The sequence below is a fragment of the Suncus etruscus genome, chromosome 3 (assembly GCF_024139225.1).
Source record: "Suncus etruscus isolate mSunEtr1 chromosome 3, mSunEtr1.pri.cur, whole genome shotgun sequence".
Taxonomy (NCBI): Eukaryota; Metazoa; Chordata; class Mammalia; order Eulipotyphla; family Soricidae; genus Suncus; species Suncus etruscus.
The window spans coordinates 96,255,012-96,281,986 of record NC_064850.1 but is presented as its reverse complement, the minus strand read 5'-3'; the positions used below and the strand labels follow the sequence as shown (position 1 = coordinate 96,281,986).

The window sequence follows — 26,975 nt, the reverse complement described above, 5'->3', positions numbered from 1 at the left end:
CTCATGTTTTTTAGTTTTAACTTTATTATATAACCTGCCTCTTACACGCTGAGAGGTGCCAAATGGAGGCGAGACAAAAGTAGCTCCAAAGCTGGTTTAAAATAACTTTTTTTTTATTGCCCATGATATATGTTTTTTTTTTATATCTTGTTTTTATTTCCCCCACTTGTTTTCCTTTTTAAAAATCTAGTTCAACTTAGAAAAGCTTGCCATTGTCTTGAGAAACAAAATAAAGCTTTTCTATCATTTGCTAACCCGATCTCATTTAAGAGAAAAATGGTAGATTTTAAGAGAAAAATGGTAGAGTTAAATTTATACCATGAATGATGCAGATCTCAATTTGGTGGCATTAAAAGGAGACGTAGCATTGTTGACAAAATTATAATCTGCTGGTGGTGTTTGCGGAAAAGAAGCCCTTGCAAATTCTAAACAACAGTAAACTCTGTTAGGAAAGGCTAGAGTGTCTTACAGGCCAAAAAGGGAGCTAGGTTAGTAAAATGTCTCAACAGAGTTTGAGTAAAATACTGGGTTTGAGAGTTACTGAAACTTGGATATGTAAAAAGAGTGAGAGTTGGGTCATGCTTACAATGGTCTCAAGTTCAAATAAACTATTGTGACAATACACCACTTCACAGGTCACACAATTTTCCAGGGGCTTTTCTTTCCCTCAATAGGTGCTGGCAGAGGGTGTGCTCAGTCGCTTTCCAATATAGATGCTGAAAAAAAGCAAAGTATGTCATGTTTTATCATTTCAACAATTCTATATCAATTCTATACCTTGCTCAACGTTACATAAAAACTAAAAATTTCTATTCAGTTTAATAGGCTCTTTCAAGGTAAATGTGCACAATTCCCTCATACCCTGAAATTATTGCTGACTTACATAAATGTAGTTACCATCCAGCCAAACTGGTTTTATACAATTGTTTACTCATTAGGCAGGACTGGACAGCACAGGAACAACATTTAGACAAAGTCGAGCCAGAGATTCCTCCAAAGAGTAAACCAGACCTTACTTCCTTTTAGGTGTTCCTTTGTGATAGGAAAAAAGGTTCTACTGATATCTCAGATACAAAATAGAATAATACATAAAAAATTATAATGCAGTCAATGCTTCTTTTTTTTGGGGGGGGGGGTTGGGTCACACCTGGCAATGCTCAGGGGTTATTCCTGGCTCTACACTCAGAAATCGCCCCCCGAAGACTCGGGGGACCACATGGGATGCCAAACCAGCGACCTTCCGCATGCAAAGCAAACGCCTTACCGCTGTGCTATCTCTCCGGCCCCCAGTCAATGCTTCTTGAAGAGACGTTCTAACTAATGATTTAATTTTTCAGGATTAAGAGCCTAATATTACTTTTCCAAGTCAAAGAAGCATTTTTATCGGTCAATAACAAAATTGATTCAAACTCCAAACCTCAGTGTAATCAAAGTAACTAAAAATATACATTTTCCTTCCTACATCTGGCTATAGTAATAAGACAAATCAAGAGAAACAGTCTGAGGGATCATGAGACAAAGAGATAAGGCACAAAAACTGCCTCTTGATCAGGAAGACAGCTCAAAGAGCTGGAAAGCATACTCTGCCTGTGAGAGACCTGGGCTCTACACTGGGCACTGCATGATCCCTCAAGAACCACTGCAAGTGAGCTCAGAGTATTGCCAAAATACGAAGTACAGTCAAAACAATAGAGAAATGTACACCTCTCTCCCGTCCAACAGCATCACTCCCTTCTTCCAGAAAGGCCTTCCCTTATGCTGTTCTTGATCACTGTCCTCATCTATCATCAAAGTACTACCATAAAGGGATAATATTTATTTTGTTATACTTTATATGTAGAAAATATATAAATGGCAATGTTTATATACATATTTTATATGTAACCATGACTACAAGCTCTTAAAAGGGAATCATGTGTCTTTTGCAAAATACATAAGCAGAAAATAACCCACTACACATGCTTAACAGGTTGATACAGTGCTGCAATTAGTGTTAATTAAACCACAGTCAAGTTTGAGCTACTGGTGGTCTGTGCCTATGTCAACATGTTAAAGAGAATAACAACTGTTGAGAAAAATGAAGTTAGTGCTTAATTCCTAACATTTTTTCAAAAATGTATGTTAACTGATCAAACAAAAAGGACAAACAATCTTAATATCTGAAAAAAGTTGACAAACTATATTACATAAGTATGGTATCAACTTTAGAAGACTTACTGAAAGCAGTATAAAGAGGAGGTAAAAGTACCCTCAAAATAATCTTCGTGCTTCATTCAAAAACTATTTACTATGTTATTTTCCCATATGTGTGTGTGTGGGGGGGACCCGCACATGAATCTTAAATATGGGCCAGAGTGGTGGCATGGAGCGGTAAGGCCTTGCCGGTGCTAGCCTAGGACAGACCTTGGTTCAATTCCTGGTGTCCCATATGGTCCGAGCCACAAACTATTTCTGAGCACATAGTCAGGAGTAACCCCTGAGCATCACCGGGTGTGGCCCAAAAAAAACAAACAAAATAAAAAAGCCATGCATGTGGCCAACCCGAGTTCAATCCCTGGCATCCCTTATGGTCCCCCAAGCCTGCCAGGAGTTTCTGAGTGTAGAGCTGGAGTAACCTGAGGGCTGCCGGGTGAGACCCATAAACCAAAAAAATAATAATAAATTAAATTTAGCTAATTTTGAATGATTTATAAGTAACAAACCTAAAAGAAATCCAACACAGAAGAGCAACTTAAAAACATCAACTGGCAGACTGAAGCAATAGAACAGTGGGGAGGGCATTTGCCTTTCTCATGGCTGACCTGGGATCCAACCTTGGTATCATGTTTGTTCCCCAGAGCCCCTCGAGGAGTGGACCCTCCCCCAAGTACAGAGCCAGGAGAAACCAGAGTACTGCCGGGTATGGACCAAATACCTCCCCCAAATTGATCTGGGATATTAGTAGTACCCCAAATAGAAAGAAACTTTATATCAAATAAAAATAGCAAAATTTTTTCATTACATGAATCATGTAGCAACTTGAATAATTTTTATAGTCATCTTACTTGCACTGAAACATTAAAATTAAAATAAGACAAATTGCTTTTTCATATACATTTCGTACATAAAGAAATAAAACAAAGTAACTTCAGGAGTTTAACAGTACTTACCCTAGACCCAGAGCCAAAACATGAGAAAGGAAGAGAGATGGGATGAAAACCTTCAGAAATTCAGCAGAGAAAATACCCCCTTTCTTCATGGCACCACTTTTCCTCATGCTTAATGAGACAGAACGCTTAGGGTGTCTGAAATGGAACTCTCTGAGAAGAAATTCAGAGTAGGTAAGCTGTCAGAAAAGCATTTGCTGAAAATATTGCCAGTTTTGCTGCATATAATAAAAAGTAAACTACAGCAACCATGTCTGCCAAAAACTAAACATAAACTTACTTAGGTGGAATGTTTTCAGGTCTACTGGACCAGTCGGACACCCAATCTGCACTTTTCTTCAAAGCCTCAACATCTTTCTCTCCTTCTACAGCTTCTTCTTCTGACTATTAAAAAAAAAATAAAAACTATTTTTTAAAAAAATCAATTCCTCCTATATGAAGATAAATCTAACCAAAAATTATGAGACTCATAGGTATATCATTAGTAATTTTATTATAAAGGCATGCCATTTTTCTTAAAAAGCTGTCAAAATTATATAAAACTGTTATATTTAGTATCCAAACCCCCCGAAGTTTGACAAAATTTTCTAAGACAACAATATTTTAGTATTTAAAAAATATGGGCCTGGAGAGAGAGCACAGCAGTGTTTGCCTTACAAGCAGCCAATCCAGGACCTAAGGTGGTTGGTTCGAATCCGGTGTCCCATATGGTCCCCCGTGCCTGCCGGGAGCTATTTCTGAGCAGACAGCCAGGAATGACCCCTGAGCACCGCCGGGTGTGGCCCAAAAACCAAAAATAAATAAATAAATAAATAAATAAATAAATAAATAAATAAATAAATAAATAAATAAATAAATAAATAAAATACCGTGAGTACTGTGTTTGCCTTGCCTGCAGCCAGTTTGATCCTGGCATTCCATATGCTCCTGCTCCAAACACTGCTGAAAGTAATTCCAGAGTGCAGAACCAGGAGTTATCCCTAAGCACTGACTGGTTGTGCCCCCTCCTCACCAAACAAACAACAACAACCTCCCCAATTATAAAAATTTGAGTTTCATTGCTGTTATATCTAACTTTAGGATATGAGTTTGAAATAAGATTAATAAAATATGAAAATTCCTAAGCAATACCCAGTACTGAGCCCACAGTATCATCCAGTATGGCTCCTAAACTAATCAATTATTACCACAATTTCTCATCCAACTAGATACTACTAGAACTTACAGTAATAAAAATAATTTAAAATTACATTTTAAATATTGATAAAAGTGTGCCTCAATTTCCACATCTATAAAATACAGATATCTAGTGTAAAATAAGTCTTAAAATATACTTTATTTGAGAGGATTAATAAACCATTATAATTTATAAAATGTTGGCGATTCATTGGAAAAGTAATCACTGGGAATAAGGTCTAACATACTGAACTTCACACAAAAAACCTCTTCAGTGTGAAAGTCTTTTGTAACTAATGATCTCATGATAGGGCTGAGATCTGGTTAGATCAGAACAAAATGGACCTCAAGAAAAAAATTCTTCTTTGTGTAGTCCTGAAAAATAGTCACATTGTTAAGTTAAATAACACAAATTCTCCAAGGGTTCAAATTTTAGGTAACAAAGTATATCAACTGGGAATAATTATTTAGGACTAGACAGTATGATCCTGAGGGCAGTCTCAATCCACTGAGGATTAATCCCATGCCTTGAAGTCTAATGCTGTTTGTTCTGCTGGAGCTGAAAATTGGAAGTTTCTCTAACTTTAGGATTAACCAAACACACATCTAGCCACAGCCCTGTTCTCTCTAGGGCATACTTTCTAAAAGTAATTCTCAATTGGGTCATTTTGCAATGTGGATAGAGCAAGGACCTGCCAAATTACTGAATCCTGCTTATTGTCTGCTTAACTCAGGCCCCCTATTCCTTTTGGGGGAGAGTCTATACTTGGTAGTGCTCAGGGGCTACTCCTGGTTTGGTGCTCAGGGACCATATGTGGGGCCAGGGATTGAACCCAGGTTGGCCATAAGCAAGTGCTTACTGTTTTATCTTCCTGGCCTCTCATTTTTTTTTTCATGCTCCTGTTTTTCTATAAGTGGCAGTATTAAACCAAATTGCATCTTCCACATTTTGCTTGAAATTCTGAACTTATCACATTTAAATTCTATTTTTCATAGTGTGTATACAGTTTAACTATGCTTTCTCCCATTAAAAAATAAAAATTTCCATTCCTCAAAAACAGACTATCAGACTAAAGGAACAGAATTGAGAGCCTAGAGATAAGTCCTCAAATGTATGAACAGTTAATGACAAAGTAGTTGTGTACATGAGGTAGAACAAAACAAATGATGCTGGAAAAATGAAATAGCCACATTAAAAAAAAACTGGAACATTATCTCACACAAAAGCTAAATTAAAGCAGGCTAAATTTCAAGATTAGATCAGAATCCATAAAGTACATTGAGGAAAATATAGGCAAAATTCCAGAATACAGACCTTGAGGGGTCCTCATGATTTGACTCCTGAGACAAAAATAACAAAACCAAAAATTTATAAATAAAATAACACAAATAAAAAAGTGAATGACAAAAGAAATTTGGACTAAAATTAAAAAAATAGCTGTATGTATCAGATCTTAAAGGCCTAATATCCAAGATTTAAAGCATGCACAAAATTAAACAAACAAACAAACAAAAAAACAACGTGATCACACAATGTCATCGCATCACTGAAAAAGGCATGCAGCTGACCTGAAGCATATGAAAAATGATTGTCATTACTTATTATAAGGAAAACAAAAATCAAAAGAACAAGGAGATTATCTCCCACCAGTGAGACTGGAATACAGAAAAAGAAACAACCAATGTTGGCAGAGATGTGGTTATAAAAAGAATTCTTTACATTGTTGGTGGGAAAGTTGTCTGATTCAACCTTTATGAAAACAATGTTGAGAACATCATTAAAGCTTGATAATGGGGCCAGAGAGCACAGCGGTAGGGCATTTGCCTTGCACATGGTCAACCCAGGATGGACTTGGGTTCGATTCTCGGCATCCCATATGGTCCCCTAAGCTTGCCAGAAGTGATTTCTGAGTGCAAAGCCAGGAGTAATCCCTGAGCACTAGCAAGTGTGCCATCCTCCCCGCCCCCCCCCCCAAAAAGGCTTGGTAATGCACAAAATACAGTTCATCAATGCAGATTTTATTCACTTCAGCACAGATTTCAACTTTTTCACCATTAAAAATAAAAGTTAACATACTAAAAAGGGTATGGTAGCAAAGCAATGAGAAAACTACTGAAACGTGATGAATAACAATGATAATTATTGGGCATTTATTAAAAATACATTATTCTAACTATTTTTCATATATGCACTTTTTTCTTACAGCATAATTAAAAAAAAGACTTCATATTCCACTTAAAATGGTTTTTGGATTTTGTTTTTTTGGGGGTTTTTTGGGGTTTGGGGGTCACACCGGTGACGCTCAGGGGTTACTTCTGGCTATGCGCTCAGAAATCACTCCTGGCTTGGGGGACCATATGGGACACCAAGGGATTGAATTGTGGTCCGTCCTAGTGCAAGGCAAACACCTTACTTGTACCACCATTCTGGCCCCTTAAAAAGGTTTTTAAAGTTTTGGTTTTATTTTATTTTGAAGTGCCAGGAATAGAACCTAGTACATTATACCTGCATATTTTCTATGACTGAGCAAGCAATATTCCTGGTTCCTTAATTTTCCATTTTACAGAGGAAACTGAGATACAATTAAGTAATTCACTCCAGTTCCATAAGAAGTAAGCAGCAGGGCCAGTATTGAAATAACCCCAACAAACTGAAGCATTAATTTTATACTTTAAACAGAAATGACATTATATATCAACTCATATACTACAGAATTATATGTGTATATAATATATTCAGATACATTGGATTCACACCTAACAGTGCTGTAGGCTTAAGGACTAATGCCTAGTGGGTAATATCACTCCCTGAAGTGCTCAGAGGATCACCCATATGGATGACTCAATATGCTCCCAGAGGTCCTCAAACTTTTTAAACAGGGGGCCAGTTCACTGTCCTTCAGAATGTTGGAAGGCCAGATTATAGTAAAAACAAAAATTATGAACAAATTTCTATGCACACTGCATATATCTTATTTAGAAGTGAAGAAACAAAGTGGGAATAAATACAATATGTGGCCCGCGGGCCGTAGTTTGAAGACCCTTGCGTCTAGCCTTTGGCCATTTCTCCAGCACAGGAGACACTTTTTAGACAAATAACTACTCAAACATCTTCTGAAGTTTATTCAAAGATACTATGTGTGGGGCCGGAGAGATAGCATGGAGGTAAGGCATTTGCCTTGCATGCAGAAGGATGGTGGTTCGAATCCCGGCATCCCATATGGCCCCCCGAGCCTGCCAGGAGCAATTTCTGAGCTTAGAGCCAGAAGTAACCCCTGAGCACTGCTGGGTGTGGCCCAAAAACCAAAAACCAAAAAAAAAAAAAAAAAAAAGATACTATGTGAAATACTTTAAGCTAGCTGTAAATTCAGTCCCAAACCAAAAAATTTCAAAAAAATATTAATAGAATCCACAATAATGAGAAATTTCTGAAACTGGTATTTATTCAGTTTTAAGGAACAAGATGCTATGGCCTAAAAAGATTCTAAAAATTGAGATTTGTTTTTAATGTGTTGGTTTATGATTGTTCAAATATGATTTATTCTTTGGCCAAAGCTTTCATTCTTTTGTAGTTACATGCAAAGCTTGGCTTTGTTCTCACAGTTCTTTTCCGACAAGTATCTAAGATCCCTAGAAAACGGGTGCCCAAGACTGTAGTTTCAGGACAGAAGCTTCAGATATTAAATATGACTCTATCTTCACCATGAAAATGAAAGTAAAAGCCCCTTGTACTTTTTGCTACTAAGTAGTATCATTCTTATGCAATTCTATTGAATTTGGCAAAACCCACTGAAAAAACACAATAATATACATAATCCTTTAAGATTAAGCTCTTGCTTTTGGATATTGGAATTATTCAGAAACATGAGTTGATTCTTTATAGAGTATGAAACATCCAAAATCAATGTGTTCAATTTATAGGTTATTTTTGTGTACACACATAATGCAGTATCTGTTTATATTCAATAAACATACTGATCCATTTTTAGTTTTCAACTTACCTCACTCATGTCTCTCAAATTGCTCAAAGATTTAGGTTTAAATGTGTTTTTTTAAACATGTTTAATGTGTTTTTTTCCCAAGAGAAAAAAAATGTAATGAGATTTTTGCACTCCAGTTTTCTTAATATGATGTAATATTTACATTTAGCAAAGTCAACTTTGGACTAGTATTATAGTTAGCCTCAATATGGCCACCAAAGCCACACCCAGAAGAAATTGAGTGGCCATGGGATTTTAGATTTCAAAACCAGGCCTTTTTGCTTAACCTTTTCTTTTAATACCCCAGACCAGTTTAGAAAGTATCACAAGAAAAAGGTCCACAGGTGCCAGGGAGAGATAGTACAGGGGTGAGAGGCACATACATTATGTGTACAAAATCCAGGTCTTTCATTCCCCAAACACACCAATGAAGCCCTAGAGATCCTATATCACCACTGGAATGGCCCTGGTGGTTCCTAGTGCAATATTGCCCAAGGAGTACTACAACCTATGGCCCTAGAATCGAATCATTCAGACCAGATGGAAGAGGAACAAGGCAGAAAGTGGCTCCAGAGAATTGATACCCTCCCCACACATTCCCAATCTCACCACACCAAAAGGGGGAAAAATAGCAAATTCTCTTTATCTGCCACTGTTCCATGCTTTTTTTTTTTTTTTTTTTTTTTTTTGGTGTTTGGTTTTTGGGTCACACCTGGCAGCACTCACGGGTTACTCCTGGCTCTATGCTCAGAAATCGCTCCTGGCAGGCTCAGGGACCATATGGGATGCCAGGATTTGAACCACTGTCCTTCTGCATGCAAGGCAAACACTTTACCTTCATGCTTTCTCTCCGGCCACTATGCTTCCTTTTTATTAAGTTTAAATTTGCCAGTTTCAAGTTCTAAATTACTTTTTGAGAATTAGGACATTCTAGAACAGGGGTGGCGAACAAGCGGCTCCCGGCCAAAATGAATGTGGCTCTTTGCCTCTTATCATGATTTTGCATACTGTGGCTCTTTGCCAAGTTTGGATTTTGTTCTGCTGCTTCTGAGGAGAGACCTCTGAGGAGAGATCTCCGAGCACGGAGTCCCCCCCCAGGCTGCCCCCGGGGGGGGGGGGGGACACACACCCGTGTGTCACATGTTGTGTCACATCTTGCTGTGAGTTCTTAGTGTGGAAGCAGCACACCCTCACCATCACTCAAAATGGCAAAATGCAATGTGTATTTAATATATTATTGTTAAAATTATATGCTTTTGTGTGAGTGAGTGTCTGTTTTGGCAGGTCACTGCGTGGTATGGCTCTCTGATTCTCACAGTTTAAAATTTTGGCTCTTTGTGTCGAACTTGTTCGCCACCCCTGTTCTAGAACATGGTAAAATTATTTTATCTAAGGGCCTGAGCCATAGCACAGTGGGTAGGGTATTTGCCCTGTACATGGCTGACATGGGTTCAATTCCCAGCATCCAATATGGTCTCCCAAACCTGCCAGGAATGATTTCTGAGCACAAAGCTAGGAGTAACCACCAGAGTGATGCTGGGTATAGCCCCCAAACCAAAAAAAAAAAAAAAAAACCAAAATTATTTTATCTAATTAAATGATACATACCTTAAGCAGAAGCAATAATACCATCTCTACATCTACTTTACTCAGATAAAAGATTTTGATGACCGTAGGCAATTTTATGAGGAAGTCCTTAATCATTTATATTTCTTTTTCTCTCTTTTGTTTTTACTTTTGGGCTACCAGTGGTACTCAGGGATTACTCCTAACTTTGGGGTCACTACTAGAGGAATTAGGGGAAATTATAGGGTGCTGGTGTTGGCCAAGTGCAAGGTCCTACATTTTCTTCTCTTATCTACCTCAAGTTCTCTTAGGTCTGTAAACATGGGTCTTAAAATGCATATTAGGGCCTACACATAGATTAAAATATAGTTTAAGAGGATGAAAAGGAGAACAGTTTCAGTTTCTAATATCTTCCATTGGTATTAAAAGTGCTGATATCTTTGGTTCCACAATCACAATACAAAAATGCTATTAAGAGATTCCCCAAGCCAGGAGTGATTTCTGAGCACATAGCCAGGAGTAACCCCAGAGTGTCAATGGGTGTGGCTGAAAAGCCAAAAAAAAAAAAAAAAGAAAAAGAGGCAACCTATAGTCTATTTGCCAAAAAACTGAACTTCTGGAGGATTATCACTGTAAGTCTGTTTCCTAAAAGCACCAATTGGGTTCCATCATACATAGTCAAGTTTTAATTCAGTCTCACAATCTTAGGAGTTCTACTCATTTTCACATACTTAGTTTAGTTAAAGGAACAAAGGGCCATAGGATCAGACAACAATCCTGTTTCAGTCCTGACTCATGAATTGTTTTAAGTTCCTCATAAATAACTTAATTAGAAAAAAAATCTTAATTTCCCCATTTGATCATAGAGATATTGCCTGTCACAAGTCAAAAACAAAAATAGAAAAAACTTGGAAATAATTTTGCATCTAAGAGCATAAGTATTAGTGTTTTTCCTTCTTCCTCCTAGAAAAGCCTGAAAAAAATGACACCTATTCCTCATACATAGACAAAAATACTCAACAAAAGCATCCTATGTAAAATGCTTTTAAATGTTTTTCTAAGTTTGCTTCTCATTTGTAGAAAAAAATTGTAGAAAAAAACTTCCCATATTCTAGGTTAATTTTTTATTTATTTTTTGGTTTTTGGGTCACAACCGGCAGTGCTCAGGGGTTACTCCTGGCTCTATGCTCAGAAATCTCTCCTGGCAGGCTCTGGGGACCATATGGGATGCCGGGATTCGTACCACCGACTTTCTGCATGCAAGGCAAACACCTTACCTCCATGTCATTTCTCTGGCCCCTCTAAGGTAATTTTTAAATTGCTTCTTCAATTAAATAAACAATATAAGGGGCCAGTGAAACAGTGTAAACAACTCATGTACAGACACAGGAAGACTCACCCTGCCAGTGCTGAGTGCCCCAGCATTCTTAGGAGCGACCCAGGGCAACGTGGCAGAAATGGCCCTGGGTCCCAGGGTACTACTACTGAGTATGGCCCAAAATACCAAATATAGAAGATCTCCTTTTTTGTTATTTTGTTAAAATAAATTATACCTACTTATTTCTCCCTTATTGAAAGTCCTAGTAGAAGTGAAATATAATTTCACAGACACTGTCCCAAAAGCAGAGTATAAGCCTGGTGGCACTCTCTCATGGATCCTGGTGCCATGATGGGGAATTCTGAACTCAGATACACCATAACAACATGTGAATGAGCACAGTTGAGAGTGACCCCTTGTAAACACCATATATAGGTGTATGAGTACCTCAAGCTAGCCTATGTGACCCTGGTTGTCACAACAAAAAAAGGGAAAAGGAATAAAAGTAAAAGAATACAGTTAGTTGGAAGATAAACTGAACAACTTCAATTAGCTTCAAAATTTAAGTCTTACTTTTTCATATGTTTAGCAAAACATATTCTGGCATTCACACTCTTCCTATTTATTGTAAATGAGAAAACACACACTCACTTGAGAGCTGTGTTCCCTGGAGGTATGCATTTCCACATCAAACATGATCTGTCCATCTTCTTGTGGGGAAGGGCTGGAAAAGAAAGAATTGTCATCTGTCAGAGTTCTCATTTTTGTAAATGGGGGTGAAACAAAAGTAAAAAACTAAGTTACACTAGTACTGCTCAGCCAGAGTAGCAACCCAGAAACAACACTATGATCACACAAGAGGGAAAATGAGCACTTAGGCTCCAGTTGTAGCACTGTCAGTTGCACTGAAGTCATCTTTGCAAGACAAATCTGAAAAAAAAAAACTGGCTAATCCTCTTTTCTTATTTTTACCCTTTCTTTCGCAATAAAGGTAAAATGATGTTCAAATTCAGAAACTAAGCTTAGGATTTCTTTTTCTCAGTTTTTCATTATTAAGTACTTTACCACCAATAACAGATCTAAAACTGTAAAAGTTGTTCTCAAAGGGTCTTTCAAAAGGTCTTCACAGTTAAAATTGTTCTCATAATACTGAGGATTTGATTGCTTTTCACATTTTCATTTTCTCATGAACATAAAGTGAAAGTTTTTGAAGATCATATATGATGTTGTCTTAGGTTTTTGTTTTTGGAGACTATCTGGTAGTACTCAGGAGGTACCCCTGGCCGTGCTTAGGAGATCATGGGATCGGGGGATAGGGGATTGAACCAGAGCTTCCAAATACAAAGGATGCACTATAGTCCATCACACCAGCCCCCAAAACCTTGTGGTGTATGCTAGCACAATGGATAAGAAGCCAAAATAAGATGAGAATTTAGTCATTTTACAGTAAATTATCAACAGGTTGATAAAGCTGCAGCAACTTCAGAAATCCATCACCAAGTCTTCTGTTATAATTGTATTATTTGTCTTCACTTTGAAAGGTATTCTAATGCTGGAGTCAAGAGCAAGCAGGTTGAATAAGCATTTGTACTACTTCTGTCTGCTTAAAACAAGAGCCATCCAAGGCTCTATGAGACAGGTCAGTGGCATGTCAGTGTGCACAGAGCCTATAAACTAGCCCTCAGTTCCTGGAAACACAAAGGAACAGAAGCACATAGAAACTTCTAACATGATTCAACCCTTATGTCACCTTTTATATTTTGTAAGAGCAAAATACATGCTACATACATAATTTTTACAAAGTACAAAATTATTCAGAATGGGGGCTGGGCGGTGGCGATAGAGGTAAGGTGCCTGCCTTGCCTGCGCTAGCCTAGGACGGACCGTGGTTCGATCCCTCGGTGTCCCATATGGTCCCCCAAGCCAGGAGCGACTTCTGAGCCCATAGCCAGGAGTAACCCCTGAGCACTGCCAGGTGTGGCCCAAAAACCAAAAAAAAAAAAAAAATATTCAGAAGAAAAATATTTATGATTTCAACCTTACACTGTAATCACATATTTTATATATTTTATTTAAACACCTTGATTACAAACATGATTGTGTTTGTGTGTAATCACATTTTTTAATGTTTAGTCTTAATTTATTTTCATTTTCTACAATGCTAATATCAGTCAATTCTTTTTTTTTTCATTTAACTCTTTTTTTTTCAAATTATCTTTATTTAAACACCGTGATTACAAATATAATTGTAGTTGTATGATTACAGTCATGTAAAGAACACCCCCCTTCACCAGTGCAGGATTCCCACCACCAATTTCCCAGATCTACCTACTCCCCACCCCACCCACACCTGTACTCGAGACAGGCTTTCTTTTTCCCTCAGACATTGTTATGATAGTTTTCAGTGTAGTTATTTCTCTAACTGCACTTATCATTCTATGTGGTGAGCTTCATGTCATTAGCTGCACCTACATGGGAGGATGGGGGGAAGTAAGGGTTGGGACTAAGGCAGTTCAGTTAATTCTTAATTAACCAGAAGAATCATTAAAAAAAAAACAGGATTGCTCTAACTGGTCTAAGAACTGATATATCACTATGTCAAATACTGGATCCCTGGGGGAGGAGGCAGAGAGAAGCTTGGATTTCATTTTACTAACACAGACCTCATCTCAGTATTCTTACTCTTTCAACGTAAGTAGTTCCTATTTCATGGATAAATTTCTTTACATCAAATTCAAAAAATAAATGAGATCTTAATTTAAAAAAAGAAGGGGCTGGAGGGATAGCATGGAGGTGCCTTGCATGCAGGAGGTCATCGGTTTGAATCCCAGCATCCCATGGTCCCCCGTGCCTGCCAGGAGCAATTTCTGAGCATGGAGCTAGGAGTAACCTCTGAGCACTGCCGGGCGTGACCCAAAAACCACAACAACAACAAAAAAAAAAAAAAAGAAAGAAAAGAAAACACCTTCCACCCAACTACAAACATGTTTATAATCATGGTGCTTAAATAGATGTAGTAATTTAAAGAAATAAGTTATAACTTGTAAAAAAAAATAAATAAAAACATTCAAAATTAACTTTAGCAGATCTAGACTTGTGCTTCTGTTGCAAAAATACTGCTTGCTGTAACTTGAATCAACTTGCAGACTCTTTGATGCAAATTTTATTGAGTTTTTACTATGTGCTTATGTCCCAAAGAAGAGATGAAACACAACCCATGTCTTTTAGAGTTTCAGGGTCTTGAAAGGAGGACAGATCGACATATGAAAATAAACTAAAGATAGCTAATAAACATAAGCATTTTTAAGACAATGAAACAGTGCTCAAAAAAAAAGGTAAAAGAATAGGAAAGATTAATTCTACATGAGAACATTTATGCCACTGACTTCTTTTAAACCAATAAACAATTTAAAAATGATAAAATGTGAGTAGGCAACTAGTACAATCTGGAAAAGAATGGTGGGGACTTGAGTACCTGCCAATTATTTGCCTAATTTAAATACATATGATGCAATAAAGTCTTTTGTTAAATCAAAAGTAAATTTTTGTCGAATGAGAATTTACCTTTAACCCTTGCTTTCTGAATTCTACCAAAAAGGAAACTCACCTGTCACAGTGAGAACTGCCTCTGGAACTACTCTGTCCTGATTCATGTTGTGCATCCAAAAGAATCTTTTCCATATCTCCATTGTGGATTGAGGATGAGGAAGGTACATGTTCTAGCCCTCCATTCTTCCCATTACCATTATCATTGCCATTGCTGCTATTCATGGGTAGCTCCACCCAGGAACCTGTTGGACAAGTCAGATAACTGAAGTTAACCACAGCAGAACTGAAATCTGTCATGTGCACACAGATGTGAATTTGGTGAGCTCAGATAAATATTCTAACATCTCTAAACCAAATGCAAAAATACTCTGAAAAAATAAGAAGAAACTCCAAATATACAGCTGTACTCCTGAAATAGTTCACGCAAACAACTTAGAAGTTAAAACTCTAAAATTGGTGAGCCATAGAAAATATATCCATAACCAATTATCTTTCTGGTTAAAGTTTAGTTTACACACACACACAAACTGTACTAAGAACCTTGAGGTCATTTTTCAAAAATTAGCTATTTTACTATTAGGGAAGCTATTTACTTTTAATGTTTTAATTATATATATCAGTTAATTATGTATTTTTATATTTTTCCCATAACCTGTCACTTATAAATGTATACTGTCCACAAATGAAATAAATTCATGGCATTGAATTTCACAAATGTTACCAAAATAATTTCCTTATTACTACAATTGAAGAGCTCTTAAAAATAATTTAAGGGTTTAGACAGATTGTACAGCAAGTAGGGTATATGCCTTGCATGGACACCTATCTAGGTTTGATCCCCAGCACCTCATATGTTCCCCATACCACACTAGAAGTGATCCCTGAGCTGAATGTAGAGTTAGGAGTAAGCTCCTGAGCACATGTGAGTGTGCCCCCCCACAAAAAAAAATCAGAATTAAGTCAGATCATAAAAGTTTCCATTTGGGTCAGGGATGAAGCTCAGCAGTAGAGCACTTTGCCTTGTTTGAATCTCTACATTTAATCCCTGGCACCACTAGGTTTTAAAAAAAAATAAGTAGGAGCACATCTGGAGCACAAAATTAGTGTATTTGGTTTTTAGAGAAAGATCAGGTGATAATTTTAAAGAGTATAAAATTTGGGACCAGAAAGATAGTAAAGCAGGAGAGAAAATCAGCAAATGATTTTAATACTGTAAAATTAGGGGCCAGGATAGTACAGCAGGCAAGGCACTTATCTTACACCTGGATTATCCCGTGTCTGATATTGTCCCCAGAGCACTGACAAGAATGATCCCTGCAGAGCCAGGAATAAGTCCTGAACACAAAACAAACAGTAAATCATAATTCTCAAAGTTCTGAAAAGTGCTTTAGCTCTGGCCTCCAAATTAAATTCTACCTTTCCTTATACCTTATTCTATTCCTTCTCCTTTTTCTATATACTAGACATACCTTGTAAACTTGTTTTTTCTCTCTTCTCTCCCACAAGTTCCTATTTTCTAGGGTTTTCATTAAGCCTCATTTAGTGCAGAAACAACTGCACATCTGTTATAGGCCACACAGGCGATTCCTCAGGCAAATAATCAAAGGGGGTGGAGCCAAAGGAAAGGGGACATGGCACTGGTAGTTTGGATGGACTCTGAAAACACTCATTGGCTGATGACATTTGCTAAGAATATGAAGATGCTTTAATTTTTTTTAAGATGCTTTAATTTTAATATGAATTATTAACAGTAGTCAATAAAATGACTTTACAATAAAAGTACTGTTTTTTTTTTCCATAATCTCCAGTCCTGATATTTGTTTTGGAAATGTAAACCAGCAGGTGATTTGGCTGAAATTTGAGCAGAAGCATTATAAATTCTATGGCTAAACAGTGAATTTTTTTTTTCATATAATCAAGGATTCCCCACTTACTTCCCCACTTACTAAGCATCAAGCTCTTCACTGATAAAACAGCAGTATTAGCAGAGTGCTGCCTCCCAAGGGCTGATGTGAGGACTAAATGCAGAAACATAAAGTGCCTAGTAAAGAGGAGATGCTCAGTAATATACTGCTTATGGGAGTTTGTATTTGTAAAGAACTTCAGACAGTGATAAATAAAAAGGCTACTCTTTCCTTTCTTCTAGGGCTGCCCAAGTAAAGTTATAGCCCCAATAATCACTACTATTTTATTGAGATTGTCCTGGAAAACAATTTTATGACATTTCTGTAGTCACATTCCTTAGATACACACAAAATGCAAAGAAACAAGATAGCTTTGAAAACCTATCAATGAACTCAACCAGTCAAGCTAAGGTAGATCTAATGCTGAAGGTAATTTAACAAGATATGTGTAGTTGAAAATATTTAACAAAACATGTGTAGTATCTCTGGAGTGTAAGAAAGATGCCAAACGCATCCCTAAATTTAGAGTTCTGTAAAATATTTCAACTGGACAAAAAAAGAGAAAAGGACAATGGGGTTTTTTTTTTCCTGTTCTGGTTTTCTAGAATATTCAAATTTATTTTAAAATCAGTTTTTAAACTTACCTGATGTACAAACAAAAACAAAAAGACTGAAGCTGCAGTAGCAGAAACAGAACTAAAGAACAGAAACTGCAGATGGGTCTCTGGGGAAGCTAGTCTTCCTTAAAATACAATTAAAGCTTACCTCAAGTGCCGATCAAAGAAAAAATTTCAAAACCTGTTTAATAATATAAAGCTTGGGGCTGGAGAGGTGGCGCTAGAGCTAAGGTGTCTGCCTTGCAAGCGCTAGCATAGGATGGATCGCGGTTCAATCCCCCGGCGTCCCATATGGTCCCCCCAAGCCAGGAGCGATTTCTGAGTGCATAGCTAGGAGTAACCCCTGAGCGTCAAACGGGTGTGACCTCCCCCCCCAAAAAAAACAATAATATAAAACTTTCTGGATTTTATATATATATATATATATATATATATATATACACACACACACACATACACACACATATATGTATACACACACATACACACACACATATAATGGTTTTTGGGTTACACTCACAGCTCAGGAGTTACTCCTGGCTCTATGCTCAGAAATCACTCCTGGGGGACCATATGCTGGGATTCGAACCACCATCCTTCTGCGTCTAAGGCAAAAGCCCTACCACTGTGCTATCTCTCCTGCCCTCTAGATTATATATATACACACATATATATATATACATATATTTATTTTTTTTGGGGGGGGCAGCCACACCTGGTAACGCTCAGGGGTTACTCCTGCCTATGCACTCCGAAGTCGCTCCTGGCTTGGGGGGACTATATGGGACGCCAGGGGATCGAACCGTGGTCCGTCCTAGGCTAGCGCTGGCAAGGCAGACACCTTACCTCTAACACTAATACACCGGCCCCTAGATTTTATATTTTTAAGGACTTCTAAATCAGTACCTAAATTCTAGCTGCTGCATAAAAAATATACAAATCTAGGCTGTGAGAAAGAAGAAAAGCAAGAACAGCTTAGCAAAGTGATTTCTAGAACTGCAGCCAGAACTTCCACTCTCACAACTGTTACTGTGCACAAAAAGACCAACTTCTCATCTGCAGTATAGGGTTAATATAACGATCAACACTTCATGGATTTATTAGAAGAATGAAATTTAAAAAAAAACAGCAAAGAAGGGTTTTACATATGGGACTGCTATCTGTTAGCTACTATATTTATACTTAGATATGTATAAAAATTTTTTTGGTTTTTGGTTTTTGGGTCACACCCAGTGGTGCTCAGGAGTTACTCCTGGCTCTGCAAGAAGAAATCGTTCCTGGCTAGGGCCGGAGCAATAGCACAGCAGTAGGGCATTAGCCTTGCATGCGGCTGACCCAGGACGAACCTGGGTTCAATCCCCAGTGTCCCATATGATCCCCCAAGCCAGGAACAATTTCTTTTTCTTTATTTTTTATTTGTTTGTTTATTTATTTATTTTTGGGTTTTGGGCCACACCCAGCAGCGCTTAGGGTTTACTCCTGGTTCTCTGCTCAGAAATTGCTCCTGGCAGGTACCAGGGACTACCGTATTTTCCGTTGTATAAGACGACCCCCTAATTTTAGACTTCCTCTCTGACTCTGGCCAATCTGAGCAGGCTTTTGACAAGTGTAGATTCGGGTACAGAACATTGTATAATTTGCATGCATCAAAATGTCTGCTTGGATTGGCTGAATTAGAGAGGCGGTCTGAGCAGCCTTGCAGAGATTGGTGCAGGATCAAGTTGGAAAATTTGTTTCATAGCAATATCCAGGTGATTTTTGTTAGCGGCATATCAAAACGTTTTTCAGGATATACTCGGCGTATAAGACAACCCCTGATTTTCGGTTGACTTTTTTGTTTGTTTGTTTGTTTCAAAAGTCGTCTTATACGGCGGAAAATATGGTATATGGGATGCTGGGATTTGAACCACCATTGATTGGTCCTGGGTTGGTCACTTGCAAGGCAAATGCCTTAGCACTGTGCTATCTCTCCGGCCTCATTGTTTTTGGATGGCTTTACTGTTATGTGAAGAGTTCTTACTCAGAAATCGTTTCTGGCTTGGGGGGCCATATGGGACACTAGGGGTCAGTCCTCGGTTAGCTCGGGCAAGGCAAAGGCCCTACCATTTGCACCACTCCTCCACCAGGAGCGATTTCTGAGCACATAGCCAGGAATAACCCCTGAGCATCATCAGGTATGGCTCAAAAACCAAAAAAATAAAAATAAATCGCTGCTGGTAGGCACAGGGGACCATATGGGATGCCAGGATTCGAACCACTATCCACTCTGGATTGGCTGCTTGCAAAGTAAACGGCCTATCGTTGTGCTATCTTTCCAGCCCCAATATTTATATAAATATTTTTATATTTATATTATATTTAATTTTGTTTTGGTTTGGTTTTTGGGTCACACCTGGCAGCACTCAGGGATTACTCCTGGCTCAACGCTCAGAAATCACTCCTGGCAGGCTCGGGGGACAATATGGAATGCTGAGATTTGAACCACAGTCCTTCTGCATGCAAAGCAAACACCTTACTTCCAGGCTACCTCTCTGGCCCCTATATTTAATTTCTTTTCTTTTTTTAAGCCTACAGCACCCGGTATTCCCAGGCGATCTCCCATCCAAGTACTAACCAGGCCCGACCCTGCTTAGCTTCCAAGATCAGACGAAATCGGGCGCGTTCAGGGTGGTATGGCCATAGACACTATATTTAATTTCTTAAAAGAACATTTAAGCCGGAAGAAAGCACAGGAGGTAAGGGACTTGCATGTGGCTGTCCAATCTCTTTAGAGCACTGCCAGGTGTGGCCTCAAGCCCTACCCCTCTAGCCCCTGCAAAAATTAAAACAAAAACATTATTTATTGCAAGGGAGTTAAAAGGGAAGGAGAGATAGTATAGCAGGTTCAAGTCTTGCCTTGCACCCAATTTCTTGATATTTTATTTCTATCAATCTATATTTTGACTGGGTTTGCTCTTCACCAACAAGTAAGGTGCCTCCAGCTCCGCTAAGAATGATTTCTAAGAACAGAGTCAGGAATAAGCCCTGAGTACTTCTGGGTATAGTGATCAAACAAACAAACAAACAAACAAAAAAAAAAAAAACAAGAAGAGTTTCTTGAAAATGTGGGCACGTGGGGCAGGAACGATAGCACAGTGGTAGGTTAACCCTGTAGAGACCCAGGTTTGATCGCTACCATCATATATAGTCCCCCGTGCCTGCCAGGAACAATTTCTGAGAGCAGAGCCAGGAGTAACCCGAGTGTCGCTAGGTGTGACCCCAAAAAAACAAGAAACAAAAAAACAGAAAATGTGGACACACCCACGATATCACAATACCCCTCTCACAACTTCCCATTCCTACTCCAAAAGAAAAATATTAAAGTTTCCTATGTCAAATAGGGGACACAGCTCAGGTTACATCCCCAATAAACACCCCTCCACAAACACATACACAGTTTTTTATATGTAAACTTTCAAAGCTGTTTTTTCCAATTAAATTAAATTTTGCTATTTTACAAAAAAGAATTATGCACACGTATTTCTTTGCAAATAGCAGTTCTAACCTCATTTGCATATGATGTTCAGTAACTATATATTGCCTAACTTCATTCTTTTGAACTGCATCATAAAGATATAACCTGATTTAACCTAAAGGACCAGTGAGACAGGACAGCAGGTAAGGCACTTGCCTAGCATGCAGCCAAGGCACGTTCAAGATCTGTTATCACATACAGTTCCCTGAGCACTAAGAGGAGTGATCCCTGAGCACAGTCAGGAGTAAGACTTGAGCACAGCTGGATGTGCCCCCTCCCCAATAAAATAAAATAAACAATAAAAACACATACACACAAAAAAAACCCCACAAAGACTTAGAGGGAAGGACAAATAGTTCAAAGGGCTGAGATCATGATCTGCATCTAGGAGGCCTGGGTATATCCATAAGGAGTTAGAGTAACACTAGACCACCAGTGAATATGGCCCAAAAAATTTGAAGTAAAGATGCAAATACTTTAATTAAGCCACTAATCAAAAGGCAATGGCTACTATTCTCAAAATTGTTTTAAATGTCTGTTATTACAATTAGAAACTTTAATGAATATAGGGGGATCAGGGAATACGTATAATGAAACTTAAAATGGTAGGTTCCTTTAACTCAGTAAAACTCTTCCAGAAATATTGTCTAAGGAAATAAACAGTGCTTCAGAGAAAGTAATGCACACAACATGAAAGGCCTGGATGCCACTTGGCTGCCAAAAGGGTTTACTGCCAGCAGAGTTAGTCTGAAGAAGCAGAGTACTTGGATCCTGTGAGAGGGATCCAACTGCTACCCCAGTGGTCTCAGGGGAATCCTATACCATTGTACTTCAGTGCCGGGGAAGTTGCATGTGACCAGTGTTTGAAGTGGGGTCCAATCCCAACTTCATGATATTCTAGAAGTCCTCATAGCTCTGGAAAGTAAGGCTAGATGTGAGGGCTGCACTGTCCAAGCAAAATAACACAGAAATGACTCTTAAGCTTTAAAATCAAGAATTAGTGGCACTATATTCTGACTACTCGAACGGTCCACAGAAATAATACAGAAAGAAGTCAGGCACTTGTCTTGCATGTAACTAAATCAGGTTTGATTCTACTGCACCATATAAGATCCCCTTATCTCCACCAGAAGTGATTCCTGAGCAGAAAGTCAGGTGTGCCCCAAAATCAACAGACTCCATTTGAAACTACCTTCTTATGCTAGACTGTGAACAGGACTATATGACATGTATGAACTAATACAGGAGATATTTTCTAGCTTGTGTTTTAAGAGTTGCTCAGGGTTTCAGAAACATAATTCTAACATTACCCAATATAATATATCCCAAATGTTGTCCAGTAATCGTGATTACATTCATAAATGTAATTTGTATAAATTCTTTATAGCTTTTTTAAAAATAATTTTTATTGATTAATTTTTGGTTCTGGAGCCACACCCGGTGACACTCAGGGGTTACTCCTGGCTCTGCACTCAGAAATCGCTCCTGGCAGGCCCAGGGGACCATATGGGGTGCCGGGGATTGAACTTGGATCTGTCCCAGGTCGACTGAATGCAGGCAAACACCTTAACACTGTGCTATCACTCTGGTCCCTCTTTATAGCTTTTTTAAACCCACCACTTAAAAATTCATTTCTCCGGCCCGGAGAGATAGCACAGCAGTGTTTGCCTTGCAAGCAGCCGATCCAGGACCAAAGGTGGTTAGTTCGAATCCCGGTGTCCCACATGGTTCCCCGTGCCTGCCAGGAGCTATTTCTGAGCAGACAGCCAGGAGTAACCCTGAGCACCGCCGGGTGTGGCCCAAAAACCAAAAAAAAAAAAAAAAAATTCATTTCTCTGTCTGGGTTTGGGGACATCCAAGCAATGCTCAGGTCTGGAGGCCCCTCTCTGATTCTCCATGATGTGTGCAAGAAGGGTCGCTGCTCAACACTGTGGTAACTGGGAGCAAACAAGGAATGAGTCTTAACCCCCCGCATTAGCTCTAGAGTCTGCTCCTTGCAGTTTTTGAATCATCTTGCAAGAAGGGGAGTAGAAGAAGAGCTGGGTTTGGGGGGAAAGTCTTTCTCATTACCCTACCCCACTAAACTTTCAAAGCCCCAGTATAAGAGTTTATTTGATCGAGTCTTATTTTTCCTCAAAACCTTTATTTCAAGTATTTGTTGCTGTCAGAGAGACAGAAAATAGTCACACTTTCTTCTTGAAAAAAAAAAAAAAGAAGCTGATCTTTTTTGTGGGAATTTAAACATCAGTTTACTTCAGTCATCAAAATAATACTCATGAAGCAATAAAGTTTCGTACTTGAATTTAAAAGCCTTCTACCAATCCAGAGAAATTCAACATAGCTAAATAAGTACTAATAAAAAGGGGGTTGCTACCCTGATTTTCCTTCCTCATATTTTTGACACAAACTATTCTAATATATACTAATAGTATCCTAGTCTAATATTTTAAGTAACTTGTTTTTCTTTAGAACAAAAGGAATCTGAAACTGGACAATATCCTACAAATTTAGAAATAGTTCATATATTTATCTACTAGTTGTGATAAAAGTGAAAAGCCTCCCTACAATGAATAAAAACTTAAAATAGAATGCAGAAAGGTTTCATTATCACACATATCTACTGACCCCTGGGAAAGAGATAAAATCCCAAGCCAAAAATAATCTGTACAATGAGTTCATCTCCTGTTTTTCATAGTTGTGCAATTTTCCCAACAAAGAAGTTCAATTTATTATCAGCAATTTGTTGGATAGTACTGTATGCCTGAGTAAGTTGTTTTGACAAGTGCCCCGCCCCACCTAAAAACTTGAATAAAATAAGGCTAATTTATTCAGTTCTGTGTTGGCATAGTGAGTTAAGAGAGGCTTGATTAAACACAGCATTCTCTAAAATCTTTTCAGTAACTTTTTAGAAACTTTGCCTAATCCAAATTCAATACTTTCTACCTAGCAGATTTCCCAGAGCAACATTTTTGATATTGCACACAGAATGTTCTTCAGCCAGAGCTAATAGAAACGTAGCAGCAACTGATTGGCTGAGGATATTCAACAACTCCAGAAACCTATCTGATATAAGCTCAGCAATGACAGAGAGCTCAACTCCCTTTTCACTAAATGAACAAAGAAAAACAGTTCCTTGGCTCCGTGACATACTTGTCACATAGCTAATTTTTATCACATAAAAACAGCACAATTAAGAAGTGGTATACTAAATAAACACAGATAAGGAGGCCATTTCTGTGTACGAAATGGAAACGAACTATACCACGTTCCTGTATACTAAAGAAATGAACACAAAATTAGGGAATTCTAGGTCACTGAAGAGAAGTGCCTTGAAGGAGCAGGGGATGAAGTCAGAACACACACTTTACTTATGACTGTTTATTCACTGCTAATAATGAGTTATCAAAAGTCTGTCTCTTACCATTCTTAAGCACCACTCCTCTAAGGGCAGAGTGTAAGTGGGTAAATAATTGTGAGTTTTCAGTGCTGAAAAACTCCAAAGACAAAGCTAATCCTGGTTTGATAAGGAAACAATATTCTAGAATATGAGACTTGAAATTAAGTAGTCAACACTTAAGAATTTATCCATCAAAAGCCAAAGTCCTAACACTAAGCTCTGAAGAAGACTCAAAATACTCAACTTCTGTCTCCATTTTGGAGGACAAGAACTCTCTCCTCAAAAATAAATTTGGAACGAACGGCCACCTCGCTTATGAAAGAGACTGCAATGCCTTGAAGTGACCTTTATGCACGCAAAAGATTTTTTAAACGATCAGGTCATATGCTAACTGCCCCAACTACCTCTTTCCCATAGGCTGATTTAAGGCAAGATTGGGCAAGAACCTTTCCAAGAAGGCTCTAAACTCCAAAGACAACTGGGAATTGTCTTACAACAGGATGTTGGAGACATCCAGGATGTTATGAAAAGCAACTACAACTGGTCAGAATATTGCCCGAGAACTTTCAATCACCCCTGCGAGGTCTAGGTTTGTTTTCAAGTCTGTTTCTGGGAATGCATTGGATTGCCCCAGACACGGCGACTTGTGCAATCTCCTATGATTCAAAGAGGCTGTCCATAAACAGGTTTACAGGGCACACACAATCCTGTCGTTACAAGAGAGAAACAAAGAGATCTCGAAAAGAACTCCAAGAGAGAAAGAGATCCACCTCCCAAATAAAAAAGGAAAGGAAGGAAGGAAAAGAAGGAAGGAAGGAAGGAAGGAAGAAGAAAGAAGAAGAAAGAAAGAAAGAAAGAAGAAAGAAAGAAAGAAAGAGAAGAAAGAAAGAAAGAAAGAAAGAAGAAAGAAAGAAAGAAAGAAAGAAAGAAAGAAGAAAGAAAGAAAAAAGAAGAAGAAAAAGAAAGAAAGAAAGAAAGAAAGAAAAGGGAAGGGAAGATGGAAGGAAGGATGGAGGGAAGGAGGGAGGGAGGGAAGGAAGCAAGCAAGCAAGCAAGTAATATCGCCTCTGCAACCCCATACTTGTCACAAGTTAACCACTAAATGACCAAAGAATTTTTCCTGACTCGCAGGGGTAACAAAGGAACCCAACAAGAGGGCTCCCAGGCGGGGAAGACCCGAGCCAGAGAAGTGGGGTCGCAGGGCCAGGCCCAACTCCCGCCGCCTCCCCTCCCCTCCCCGCCGACCAAGCCATCCCCGGGCGGGCGTCCATCCCCAGGCGTGCCCGCCGCACGTCCCCAGCCCGGCCCACGTCCCCACAGCCACCCGCTCCGCCCACCACACTCCCGCGCCCCCTAGGCCCGCCTCTCCACACCCCAAGAGCTTCCGCCCCGGGGCCCGACACAGGTGGGACGACTCCTCATCTCCCACCCCTTCTTCCAACCGCCCGCCCGCCCCCCCGCAACGGCCCCCGCGACCCGACCAAGAAGACCCCAAGAGGGAGAGGAAGCCAGAGGCAGCTCCTCCTGATAGGTGACGGGAGCTGTCAATCACGAGCGCCTCCTTGACGTCGACCAATCAGCTGCCTCCTCCTCCCGGCTCCCGCCTCCCGCCCGGAGCTGCTGCTGCTGCTGGCGGCGGCGGCGGCCCGAGCAGCTCCTCCTCCCCCCGTTCCCATCCCCATCTCCCAACCCAGCACACTCACTGTTGAGGCCGGCCGGCGGCGGCGGCAAAGACTGTTCGCCTTCCTCGCAGTTGTTGTTGTTGTTGTGCGGGGGTGGCGGCTGCTCAACTAAGTGAGACATCGTCGGACGAGGCTAGACCCGCTGCTGCGACCACACACAGCAAGACTGGCTCGGCTCGTCTCGACTCGGCTCGGGCTCGGGCTCTGGGGCAGCTACACAACAAGCCGAGTCCCCCGCCCCCTTGGCTGCGCCTGCGCAATCCCGCCCCTGCCCCTGACGTCACGGCCCGCCCCGGCCACGTGATGACAACACAACAAGCCAGGGGGCGGGGCCCCGACGTGGAGCTGCCTGCGGGAGGCACGCTGACGCGCGCACCTGGAATGGGTTCTTTTGTTGTTGTTTTGGGCCACACCCCGTGACGCTCTGGGGTTACTCCTGGCTCTGCGCTCGGAAATCGCTCCCGGCTTGGGGAAACATATGGGACGCCAGGGGATCGAGCCGCGGTCCGTCCTAGGCTAGCGCTTGCAAGGCTGACACCTAACCCCATGCACCACCACCCTGGTATGAATTCTTACATCTCTCTTGGACGTGACCCTGGAAGGAAGGAGTGACTTACACGAATGGAACCGGGATAGGGACTAGGGAGAAATGTGTAATGAGGAAGTTGAGGAGCCACTGTGTTTGTACCGTGTTTCCCTCCCATACACACACATACACTTTTTTTTAATGTATTTTTATTTCATTTTTGGTTGGTTGTATTTTAGGTTAACCTGTAATAGGTTAACATTTATGGCATTAATGTAGCATGCCAGCATAGAGCTAATAGTCTTTTTCTTTAATTAATATCTTTTTTTTTTTTTTGGCTTTTGGGTCACACCCAGCAGTGCCCAGAGGCTACTCCTAGCTCCATGCTTTAAATTAATATCTTTATTTAAACACCTTGATTACAAACATGATTGTGGTTGGGTTTCAGTCATGTAAAGAACACCCCCCCTTCACCAATGCAACATTCCCATCACCAATGTCCCAAATCTCCCTCCTCCCCACCCCACCCCTGCCTGTGCTCTAGACAGGCTATACACTTTTTAAAGAAGCAACCATATGTTTTTTTCCAATGCTCGAGCA

At 39.6% G+C, this 26,975-nt stretch overlaps 1 protein-coding gene and 1 non-coding gene across 2 annotated transcripts; both read right to left on the bottom strand.

The window, feature by feature from the left end:
* Window positions 1-188: 188 nt before the first annotated feature.
* BNIP3L (BCL2 interacting protein 3 like) lies at window positions 189-26,079 on the bottom strand. The gene is made up of 6 exons (XM_049769485.1): window positions 25,871-26,079; window positions 14,794-14,977; window positions 11,838-11,910; window positions 3,427-3,530; window positions 3,150-3,299; window positions 189-716 (listed from the first exon to the last, which is right to left on the bottom strand). Exons 1-6 carry the CDS (start codon window positions 25,968-25,970, stop codon window positions 668-670), a joined length of 660 nt encoding a protein of 219 aa, XP_049625442.1. The 5' UTR covers window positions 25,971-26,079; the 3' UTR covers window positions 189-667.
* Window positions 19,822-19,940, bottom strand: LOC126004639 (5S ribosomal RNA). The gene has a single exon (XR_007493907.1). It is a non-coding gene; the product is annotated as a 5S ribosomal RNA (ribosomal RNA).
* Window positions 26,080-26,975: the final 896 nt, after the last annotated feature.